The sequence below is a fragment of the Ictidomys tridecemlineatus genome, chromosome 11 (assembly GCF_052094955.1).
Source record: "Ictidomys tridecemlineatus isolate mIctTri1 chromosome 11, mIctTri1.hap1, whole genome shotgun sequence".
In the NCBI taxonomy this organism is placed as follows: domain Eukaryota; kingdom Metazoa; phylum Chordata; class Mammalia; order Rodentia; family Sciuridae; genus Ictidomys; species Ictidomys tridecemlineatus.
The window spans coordinates 26,503,451-26,515,709 of NC_135487.1; the positions used below are offsets into that span (position 1 = coordinate 26,503,451).

The 12,259-nt window shown below is 38.6% G+C and overlaps 1 protein-coding gene across 6 annotated transcripts in view; it reads right to left on the reverse strand.

Moving 5' to 3' along the window:
• The window catches only part of Meaf6 (MYST/Esa1 associated factor 6), a 37,047-nt gene that overhangs the window by 9,706 nt on the left and 15,082 nt on the right, over nt 1-12,259 (reverse strand). Inside the window, exons 5-9 of one of the 6 annotated variants that reach the window (XR_013427710.1) lie at nt 11,103-11,295; nt 7,067-7,096; nt 6,904-6,961; nt 6,251-6,284; nt 1,698-5,757 (exon numbers count right to left, since the gene is read on the reverse strand). Coding sequence is in view for 4 of the 6 variants with exons in the window: in XM_078025931.1 (XP_077882057.1) it covers nt 5,749-5,757; nt 6,251-6,284; nt 7,067-7,096; nt 11,103-11,295 (266 nt within the window). In the remaining 2 variants the exon portion in view is untranslated. Of the gene's footprint in view, nt 1-1,697; nt 5,758-6,250; nt 6,285-6,903; nt 6,962-7,066; nt 7,097-11,102; nt 11,296-12,259 lie in introns of those variants that run through there. The other 5 variants (XR_013427711.1, XM_078025931.1, XM_078025932.1 and 2 more) reach the window with 5 other exon arrangements.

Genomic DNA, 12,259 nt, shown 5'->3' on the forward strand with positions numbered 1-12,259 from the left:
AACACTTTTTGCTAGATTGCTAAATTTAAAAAGCAAGGGTAGAAATAGTGCATATTACACTACTACTTCCTCTACCCATTTTTGTAAATAGATACATGTGTGTACACTGCTCATACATGTACCAAGTTCCTCTGAAGGAACACAAGACCCTCAGAGTTGTCTTTGGGAAGGAAACTGGTGGCTGGAGGACAGGAGGACTTGCTTTTCCACTGAATACACTTCAGGACCATTTAAATGTATGCTAGTTTCATGTTGCTATGGTTTGACTGTTGTGTTTCCCTCAAATTCTAAACCCCAAGGAGATGGTGTCGAGAAGGAGGTCTTTAGGAGGTGATCAGATCATGAATGGAAATAATGGGTTTTTTTTTTTAGAGAGAATTTTTTCATATTTATTTTTTAGTTCTCGGCTGACACAATATCTTTGTTTGTATGTGGTGCTGAAGATCGAACCTGGGCTGCACGCATGCCAGGCAAGCGTGCTACCGCTTGAGCCACATCCCCAGCCCATGGAATTAATGTTTTTATAAAAGAGCTTGTTCCCCTTCCATCATGTGAAGGGCTAAGAACCAGAAATAAGGCCTGCACCAGAGGCTGAATCTGCTGATAGCTGACCTAGATGTACTAGCTTCCAGAGCTGTGAGAAATGTTTATGATTTATAAGCCATCTTAGTTTATGCTAATTTTGTATAGCAGTCCTAACAGACTGACATACGAATTCAAATTAATTAAATATTTTAATGTCCCCCATTCTAGGATAGAGAAATAAGTTTTGGGGATACCAGTAAGTGGGTAGCAGTAGGGAGGGCTATTCTGGCCAAAGGTCAAACTTGGATCAGGTGCAGTGATACTAGTAATTCCAGTGACTCAAAAGGCTGGGGCAGCAGGATCCCAAGTTCTAGGCCAGTCTCAGCAACTTAGGAAGACCCTGTCATAAAAAATAAAAAGGGGGGCTGGGGTTGTGGCTCAGTGGTAGAGTGCTCGCCTACCATGCACAGGACACCAGGTTCGATCCTCAGCACCACATAAAGATATTGTGTCCACCTAAAACATAAGAATAAATATTTAAAAAAAAAAAAAAATAATAAAAAGGGTTTAGGATGTAGTTCAGTTGTAAAGCACCCCTGGGTTCAATCTCCAGTGCAAAAGATTTTGGAATATACACATCTATAACAGGTATGTGTTATTAAACCATGATAGATGTTTTTGTTTGTTTTGTGGTATTGGGGATTAAACCCAGGAGTTCTCTATTACTGAGCCACATTCCCAGCCCTTTTTATTTTTTGAGACATAGTCTCACTAAATTGCTGAGCTTGGCCTTGAACTTGTGATCCTCCTACCTTGGTGTCCCAAGTTGTTGGGATTATAGGCATGTACCACTGTGCCTGGCAATAACTTTCATTTTTAATAGATCAAAATGATTTGAATATCAGCAATTTCTTATGGTTCAACCTAATATTTATTTATAAATTATCTGCATGTAGTAACGAGCTAATATTTACTCATATTATACAACACATTCAAAGTGAAGAACTACATAATGCTGATCTCAAAAGTGAAGCACACATCAAAGTCCTAATCTTTCCTTCCCACACCCCCCGGCCATCCTCCATACTCTCTCCCTTGGAGACCACTACCCTGAGGATCAACACCAAATGCACACAGCCCTACCAGTAATGACAACTTTTACTCCAGAAAACTGTTTGAAATCATGAAGTTTACCACTTAGAAGATTCAGACATGATAATACTCATTTAGAGTGTCATAGAATGAAAGTTCCAATCCCTTCCCAACACCACTGTATCACCTTCCTAGGCACTGAATACACCACCCTGGAGAAGTAAAGGTGCACAAAACACAGTCCTGTACTTTCTCCTACCCAAACAGCATGGAGTCAGGACTTCAGATGTGACTTTGCTTCAGAAATCCAGAGAAGGCTGAGGGACAGAAAAGTTAGAATACAAAAACGAGGAGTGCTGTATTTCACCACATAATCATCACTGATGCAGTAACATATATTCACGAGTATCCCATGCATTCTAATCTTACACCAAAGATAGTTTAGTAATAAATAATTTTTAAGTTAATACGAGCATGACTTCTTTTTTAAAAGAGAGAGGGGCTTCACATAAAGTTGCATCCCACTTTAAAAAAAATTTTTTTGGCATAAAATCTGTGATGATTATGCAATGAAAAACGGTATTTCAAAACAATACATGTAACCACTTGCAAGCAAGTGTAGGCTATTTAACACTCATTTCAATGCTCTTATTTACTGCATGGGTCAAGATGTCAAGCTCACTCTTCACAGAATATTTAGAGTACTTACAGTACCCAGAAACCAAGGGCTCAAGTGTGGAGGCAGAAATACTGCTTCCTTCTCTTACAGAACAAAGGATCTTATAAGCAAATAGTATGAACTCATTTGTGGGGAAAATGTTTGACCCATGTCATGACTGATCAATTTCTTTCTGTGTTCCAAGGCCCCTAAGATATATGGCCTCTCCAGATCACCACAGCAGCTTTGAAGGCCTCTATCGGTTCCCACTGGCCTTGCCCATAGCCCTCCCCTAGGCCCCAAATGGCTTCCAGGCTTCTACTCTGTGGTTTACTCCTGCTCTCCATCTTCAACTTGTTCATATGATGGGTTTAAAACATTCTACGTTTAAATAGAATGAACCATTTTCCCAGTCCTCAGAGAGGCTGAGTTCACCTGAGACTCCCAGGAACTCTGTGCTGGCACTATGCTCCTAGTAGGAGACAAAAATGTTACAAGGGCCTTGAATTTTTATTCTAACGTCATATCTACTAAGAGGAGCAAAGGAAAACCTATTCCCATGTTTAAGAGAAATGTAAAGTACAGAAAGTGTACCCAGATGGCAGAAACAAACATGTACGGCCCCCTCAGTCTTCCCATTCCCACTTTAGTCCCTCTGGAATAGGAAAAAAGGGAAGGAAGGAAGGATATATTCAGGACACAGCTTCCTCAATCAGCTCTAGTTCTTTAAACCAATTTGTTCAGTAACCTATAATGTGTAGCAAAGCACTACTCAAAACCCAACTGAGGGCTGGGAGCACTTGCCTAGCACATGTAAGGCACTGAGTTCAACCCCAGCTCCACATAAAAATAAAGGGACTGTATCCTTATACAACTAAAAATATTTTTTTTAAAAACTAAGCCAGTGAGGGCAGGCCTGGGAGGAAGCATCTTCTCAGTAGTCCTCACAGAAGGTCCAGTTAAGAGGCTGCAGCAGGGCTAAAGTGGGAGAACACAGGCCACTCAGTGGATAGACTTGCTTTTTTCTTCAGTGCTAAACCTAGAGCCTTGCACATGCTACCAATGTTATCCATCCATTGACATTAATGTCTCTTCAGGTTGGCACATTCACTCACAAGCAATCTAACTAATTACCAAAGTTAAGTATTACAAGCACAATGGTGCACCCCTTGGTGCTTTTTTCTAAAATATCCCCATGTAGGGAAACTAAGTAATCTCTCAGACCAGTATCCCTGGCCAACTTACAGAAAAACTGAAAGGTCTGCTAATCAGCGGTTAAACTTTATATAGCTATAAAGCCAGTAGCCTGCCCATAATCATGATTTTTATATACACACAGGTGTAATCATATAGATACACTTTTATTTTTTATTGGTACTGGGGATTGAACCCAGGGGCACTTTAGCACTGAGCTATATCCCTAAGTCCTTTTAATTTTTTAAAAATTTGAAATAGGGTTTCTCTAAGTTGTTCAGATCCTCCCTAAATTCCTGAGGCTAGCCTTGAACTTGTGATCCTCATGCCTTAGCCTCATGAGTTACTGGGATTATAGGTGTGTATCACCATACCTGGCATAGATATCTTTTAAACAATATCTTTAGAAGGGCTGGGAGTGTAGCTCAGCAGTAAAATGTGCTTGAGGCCCTGGTTCTACCCCAAGCATTGTAAAAATAAATAAAACAAAATAAATAACATACCTTTTAAACAACAATACTACTGCATCTCTAGCAAATGCCAAACTCTGAGTGTCAGAGATATTTTAAAGTCAGCTCAGCACTTTCCTTAGAGGTAAGGAAAGTGCAGGAAATCCCACTCTTCCCTCTTGGAAAAGGAGATGAACTGACAAAGAAGGACACAGAATACTTCAAGGTTTTTGTTTTAAAGGAACAATCTAAGAAACTATTTCCTTAAAACATTGCAACATTGGAGTTCTGCTGCCAAAGACATAGCCAAAGATGTCTAAATCATCACAGAGAAAAAAAAAAAAAGTTTATTTGAGAACAAAAGTGAAAGCTTTTGCACACCTGACAAGGCAGCTTTGTTCTGAAAACAGATGCCATCCATATTCAGCTCCACTGAGATCACAATGAACATATTTCTTCTTACAAAGAGATGGGCATACATAAAGGACTATGACTAAATAGAGTCACGGAAAGGCAAGGCCCAAATCTTAGAATGATTCACAGCATAGCACTTAATCAAAGTATTCAGTTTCCTAATGCAGTGGCTCTCCACATGGCTTCTTATCAGCATCACCAGGACCCTTTGAAAAGAAATCCTAGTAAGCAGGCTGTATGGACCGTGGGGTCTCTGGGAGCAGGGCCCAGACATCAGCATTTTTAGGGTTTCTAGGTGATTACAATCTGCTGCCAAAGTAGGTGACCACTGCACTGAATCAAGCACAATCATTAGCAAGTTCCTCTGCCTACTGACCCCTGCAAGGACAATGTCCCTGAGGCAGTGTTGGCTCTGCTGATGCTACCTTTCACTCCGCTCAAGAACCTTACATTATCAGCTTCTGGTGGAATTTTGAGACTTTCCATTGCCTTGGTGATTTTTACAGCAATATTTAATCAGGTGATTACTAACAAAAAGATGAGAAAAAAGAAATTTCCAATAAGGCATGATATGAATAAATAAGTAAAAAAACAATCTCAGGTTTAAAAGTAAAGCATGAGAAGTCAAAGCCTGTGAAATTTTATTTATACAAAAGAATAAAAATATCTATTTTAAAAGAACTGATTTTAACTTGTGTTTTTCCGCTTTTCCTGTTCCTTGAACATGAAACTGCTTTCAACTCAAAGATTTAAGATAGGTAATTTTTAAATAAACACTCTTTACCTTCCTCCTGCAAGAAAACAAAGAGCCAAGTTTCCCATTTTACTATGGTAAGCCACATTATTTTCAGTTGGAATATTGGCAACTGCATGAAATAGATTACCAGATATGTTGGCAGGAAGGTATGAGCTGTACAAAGGCATTACAAAAAGTCCCCAAAGAAAATGAGATGGTAAAATAACAACAGAAAATAAAACACAACAAAGTAAGAGAATGCCAGATATTTACAGCCTACATCATTGTGACTTGTGTTCTACTTAGCATAAAAGAAAACCAGAGAATATTTCTCAACAGGGATCACGGATGTGGCTGGCAGCAGCCAGTTTGGGGAAAAATGTTCATTCTAAGAAGGGAGAAATGCACAGTTAACAACTTGCTGCGATTATAACCATGTCTTGGTCTTCCTGCAGCTCTGTTACTAAAAATGACACAAAGCAAATGATCCGATGTCTTACAGAAATGACTTGTTTGTCACAACATTTAGAACAAACTACTCAGAGTCACAGGCACTGGGTCTGGGAGAGCAGAGGTGGATGGCCACGCACTCAGGTGAGGGATGTTTATCTTTATCTGTATGAGGTCGGAGAAGGGAAGCAGAGCTCTACAGCCTGGAGGCTTCTGCACTAATGAGTCTTCTAATAGTCCTAAAGAGAAAGAAAGAAAAATCTCAACTTACTCAACAAAACACTCATTTCAATCTAGAGAAAAAAAAAAAAAAATCTCACAAACAACTGTGCTAGGGGATTGTTCTATACTCCAAGATATCTCAAATGTAATGTAGAACATTTCACAACGGAAAATGGCCTGTCTTCTGAGTCTATAAGGAAAATCAACTGAAACATCAACTCTGCTCTTGCTAGACCTAAACTCATCAGCCCTCCCCAAAAAAAGGAGTTAGTATCAACAACTTGTTATTTAATCAGAGGGAATTTTTCTTCGGTAAAAATATGTGCAACTGCTCTTTCTCCAAAATAAAGCAAATATTATCTAAAAGTTGCAGTATATACAAATGGATATCCCAGACTTTAAAATTAGAGTGTGACCCAGATTAGAGACACTCAGACTCTGAAGATGATACATTTTCCTAATCATCTACAAAATTTCCAGCCTTTCTGAAGTAGTCTGGCTGATACTTACAGCTCGTGGTTTTTTGTTTAACTTCAGATCAATTCTGTGATAGGAAAGATAAAAGATATTTGCATTTTAATTTACAGAAAAAGGGTCCAACAATTAGCTATTGCATAGGGCATAAGCTATAACAAAGGCTATTTGGTTAAGTAAAATCCACATTCTTCATTAGACTATGTCATATTTAGTTGTTTACCCAGATATTAAGCAAGTATTAAAAAATATGAGCAGATACTTTTGCCATAAGGTAAACTTGGATAATTTAAAAAGAAATATACAGCAGTTGCAAAAGTCATTTAATCTTTTAAAAATATTCCAAAGTTACATGTTAAAGAGATTGGATTAAGAAGGCATGCTCTATGTTAATATGTTAGCTTTATAACTATATCACTGAAAATTACTGAGACATGTGGTGATTAAGAATAGAAGAGAGACTAGGAGTTTGTATTTCTGGACATGAAACACAAAAGAAATTACATGAATTTCACTTTTTAAATCTTTCCAAAGCAAAATATCAAAATCTTTAACTATTAATCTCCTTATGAAGCAAAGCCAGAAAATCAATTTAAATATGAATTAAAGGTTATCTATTTAAAAAGAAATTAAAATGCATAAAAGTGAAGTTTACTTAATTTTGCTTAAGTTATTAAATAAAATGTTACCTCCATCACGTTTTTCTGTTTTTAAAAAAAACTTCCCAGCCTAACCTAATATACATACCTACAATTAAACAGATAAACTATGGGTTAGAAAGGTCTCAAAAAGGCATACTGGTGTCTACACACTAAAAAACACAGCACAAATACTAATTCAAATCAAACTTACTCAAAGTCATAATCAAACATGCCAGACGGGCTGAGGGGCAGCATTTGAAAGGAAGAAAGCAATAGAAATTAATACACTAATTGAATAAATTAGTCGATTAGCCACCCTAGCAAGATTTATAGAAACAAAACCAACTTTAAGATCTTAAGCCATAAGTTTTAAACATGAAAGCACCAAAGATTCTGTGGTCAGAAGAATCCCTTCCCTCAATGGATTCCACAGCCAAAGAATAGACTATGAAAGAAAAAGTTATATCATTAGAAAACTACAGACACCTGGAGCCTTTTTATTAGCTGCCAGATTCAGAGTTAGAACTTTCAAAATATTTGTATCATAAAATATAATTAGGGCATTAGAAGAAACAGAGAAAGAAAGGTTTAGTCACATAATGAAAGGTGCTTATAAAACTCAGCATAATAGGCTTTCGCTAAAGTAAGATGACAAAAACATTTTAAACTTTAAAAAAAGGAAAACATTTTGCAACTTGTACTCAAGTTTTATGTTCTAAATGTGTCCAGGAAGCTGGTGCTCCATTGCTACAGCATTCATCCTAGAAGTCAGGGGTTGAATGAACATGCTGTAGGGTTGAGTCTTGTTCCAGAAACTGAAGAGTAAAACACTATTCGGCCCCATAAGATGGTGATGACAATTAATTGTTTATATCAAGGTGACATTTAACACCAAAGTCTGCAGAACCCCCCCCCCCTTTTTTCAGAACCCTTTTTAAAACAAAGGAAAGTTGGCATCCATAAGCACCCCAGCCTCAAGGATCTGGAAGGGAGCAGTAGAGATGAGGCCATTCTGTGCCATCACTGCTATAACAGATGATAGTCCGGGCAGAGCCCCAAAGCAAACATCTACTTGGAGCACGACACCAGCTCCACAGCTGACTCCAGTGCCTTTCACACTGTAGAAAAGGGGCAAAACAATATGCAAAGAGCTTTCCTCCTAGACCATGTTTACAAGAGTGAAATTGGAAGTTTAACTGCCATATCCCTTATGCAATAGTTTCATTTATGACATTTGGGAAAGCATACAGTGTACAAACCAGGAATTAAAAAATATTTTACTTTCAGCCTGACTTTAATTTTGTTCATCACTAAAATAGACAATAAAAAAATAAGACAAGCCAGGTGTGGTGGCACAAGCCTGTAATCCCAGAGCCTCAGGAGCCAGAAGCAGGAGGATCATGAGTTCAAAGCCAGCCTCAGCAATTTAGCGAGGTATTAAAGCAACTCAGTGAGACCCTGTCTCTAAATAAAATACAAAACAGAGCTGGGGATGTGGCTCAGTGGTTGAGTGCTCCTGAGTTCAATCCCCAGTACCCACCGCCAAAAAAAAAGACAATTAAAAAACAGGGTGCAGCTCATTGGTACAGTATGTTGCTTAACATGTTCAATCCCTAGCACTGGAAATAAACATATAAATAAGAGTGTACTTGGTTAATCTTGGTTAAACTTGGGCTTGCTATAGTAGTAAAACTCTAACAGCTGTGAGTTATTCTTTCAATTTTTTCTTTAAAGACACTAGGACTTGGGGCTGGGGATGTGGCTCAAGCGGTAGCGCGCTCGCGCGCTCGCCTGGCATGCATGCGGCCCGGGTTCGATCCTCAGCACCACATACCAACAAAGATGTTGTGTCCGCCAACTAAAAAATAAATATTAAAAATTCTCTCTCTCTCTCCTCTCTCACTCTCTCTTAAAAAAAAGAAAAAAAGACACTAGGACTTAATTATTGTTCAGATAACATACAAATGTAAGCATTCATTTGATCATTTATGAATGTTGAAAAACTGATATATTTTCATATTCCAGAAGAGGGCAAATTCAAGTTATTTCCTTCTGCTAAAGTACCATCTTAATTCACCACTAGACAGTGCCTCGCATATAGTATACTCAAACATTTCTTAAAATAGTCTACTATCAGCACCTTGGAGGAGAAACAACTATGTACCGGGTGCTGACCTACCAATATGCCTAGAGGACCTACTCCATCTTCACCCTGATCGGTCAGCACCACTAAGCCATCCGCCAGGGGCAAGGGATTTGGGCCAGATACAATTCCTCACTAAAGATGGCAGGAACCCAAGCATCTTAACTGGCCCCTAAGATGCTACTAAGGTGTCCTGAACCTGGTTTCACAAGAAAGAAAGCAAATCAGGTCCCCACCCCCCTTCATTCAGGCAGATAAGCCCTTAAGGAGAAAGGAAAGACAGGGAAAGCAATAAAAATTAGGACCCTGCTCTCTGAACTGGAGACATCATTGATGAAAGCAATAACTAACACAAAAATCTTTACAAATGCTAGTGTTTTTCTGGGAGGAATTAGTTCCTAGGCCAGCAGAGGAAAGAATAAGCAAGAAATATAGATCCTATGGAAATTTACTAGAAAACTTCAAGAAGAAAGTTAATTAAGTTTCATGCCTGTCCAATTCCCTTTTGTCAATCTTCAGTCACTAATGGTCGGGTCATTAATGAAAATGAAGTATTACCTGAAATAAATAGCTGCCTAGAGAGTAAACTTATCAGTAATGGAAAAAGTCACAGACTTTTTTTTCAAGAATATTGTCCCTACTCTAGACTCTGAAATAGGAAAAGAATTACTTTAAAATGACACTGGACCTTAGTACTACACATACACACACACATTTAAAAAAAAAAAAAAACCCACTGGAGTAAATTAAATAAAAGCAACATAAAACACAATATTTAATTATCTTGACAATTTAAAAAATTTTTCTTTAACGGGCTAGGGGAGTGTAATAGTGCTTGCCTAGCAAGCATGAGGTCCTGTGTTTGATGCCAACAACAAAAAATAAATTAATGAATTTTTTAAGAGTATAAGCATCTGCTGTTTAGAAGCCAGCACCAATACCATCACGGTGGTCATATAATCCATAGCCCCCCAAAAAAGCAAAAGCAAATTCTGCTATTTCCTACTACAGTTTTGAGGCTGGCATGGTGACTTCTGGTTTGCAGAAAAATGTTAAGCAGCAGTCCTTTGTCATTATTTGCAGGAAATACTATTTCACCATTACCATCAACAACAAAAAACATTCTTAAGTAAATTAAAGAATCAGCTAATGCCAAAGAGGTTCAAACCAGTGAGAATAAATTCTACATATCCCCATCCATATCCATAAAGCCAACAGTTTTAATACCATGGGTACATGAAGGAATATCCTACAGGTTTCTAAAATAACACAATATCGAAGCCAATTGGAGGACAAAGAACCCCACCCAACCTTTGCATGCCCCTTTCACCTTTTCTGCATGCAGGCCTCCAAGGACAGTAGGACAAAGCCAGTCAATGCAAATCCAGTTTCCATGCCTCTCAGAAAGTATGAGGCCAGGACAAGATTCCTCACTGTAGAAACTATTTATTATCCTCTCTTAATGAAGCTGTGTAAATTCCAATTATCTGAGTTAACAGGCCCCAGCATTGTCATACAAACCCCAGAGAGAGTGAAAGCTAAAAATCCTCTCTGGAAGACACCTGACCTCTCTGTCCACTGATGTCAGGCCTAACTCATTATGTACTGCAAAAAACATGGTGGACAAATGTTCTCTAGGAAAGCATTGTCATATTTTATAGGCTTTATATTGTCTTCCAATATCTGAAGTTAGCATATTGCAGAGAAATACCAAAACAGAAAAACCATAAGCAATCAAAAAAACTTGTAATTAGAATAGAAAAAAGACGAGTCACATTGGTTCTCATAAGGCAGGAATCAGAATGAAAAGCCTCTAACTTTGCAGCTTTGCAAAACTTCCTAGTGTCATGTTTCAAACTACATACATAGATGCCCTGGAGTCCATCTTGGCAAAATTGCCCACAGCTGGCCCTGACCTTTGACCCGAATCATTCAGGGTTACTCTGATACCCACCAAGTCCTCCCTCAGAGAGAACACTAGCCCATTTCATTTGGCCCAAAGGAATTCTTGCCCATCCACAGTAGAAGGCTCTGAAACAATCCTATAGTGTTTTACTCTAGGAAAGTACACGGAAGCTCTGGGAATGGGGTCCCTGTCACTGACCTGTGCCGGTTTTTATTCTTCCGTTTTTTATGGCTGCTGTGATGACTCCCTGAGGAAGTAGAAGAAGCAGCCTTCTGAGGTTTCACTCCCTGCACAGATCCATCCAGATCCTCAGGGTCCTCCTGGCTGGGCTCATTTTCCTGATTGTGGAAGTCTGGAGAAGTATCACTTTCTGTCCCACTTCCTGGCTCCCCTGGAAGAAATAAAACACAAACCCCCCAAAACCTCAGACAACTGGTCCATTATCTGGAAAGAGTTTTTTGAGCATACATGCTAAATGACAGAGAAGATACAAAGTTACCAGAGTTCCTAAAAAACATGTAATCTGAAACAGTGTAACCAGGGGCAAGAGGTCTAAGGACAGCTGGGAGTTGGGAACATACAACCAGGATAACCTCCCCGCATAAAGTTTATTTAAACACAGAATACAATAATGGGGTTAATAATTATACAAAAAGTGTGACTGAAAATATTAGATAGGTCTCCAGGAGACAAGGGATGATCTTGACAAAATTGCCCACAGCTGGCCCTGATTCTTTACCCAAATCATACAGAAAATCTTTCTATCAAGAAAAGTTGACCCCTGCCCCGAAAAACATCAAAAAGGGAGAAGAGTCCATTCCCTAAATTACCACAAGAAGTCGTAAGTTTTTATTTATTTATTTGTTTGTTTGTTTGTTTATTTATTTATGGTGGTATTTGAGATCAAACCCAGGGCCTCCCACATGCTAGGCAAGTGCTCTAAAACTCAGCTACATTCCCAATCCAAGAATGTTTTGAAAAAGCAGTAACAGTACTCTTCACCTGACATACGAGCCCTATTTTAAAAGTTCACTTGTTATACTAATTAAACAGAACCAAGCTCAAGAACTTTTTAAGTATGCATTTAGTCTTAAGAGTATAATTAGCAAGGTGCAATGGCACATGCCTATAATCCCAGCAACTCAGGAAGCTGAGGCAAGAGGATCACAAATTTGAGGCCAGCCTCAGCAACTTAGTGGAATCCTTTCAGTCAATAAAAACAGCCTCAGCAACTTAGTGAGATCCTTTCAATAAATAAACAAACAAACAAATAAAGATGGGGGTGTAGCTCTGTGATAGAGTGCCCATGAGTTCAATCCCCAGTATGGGGAGAAGGTGATTTTAGGGCTAAGGAT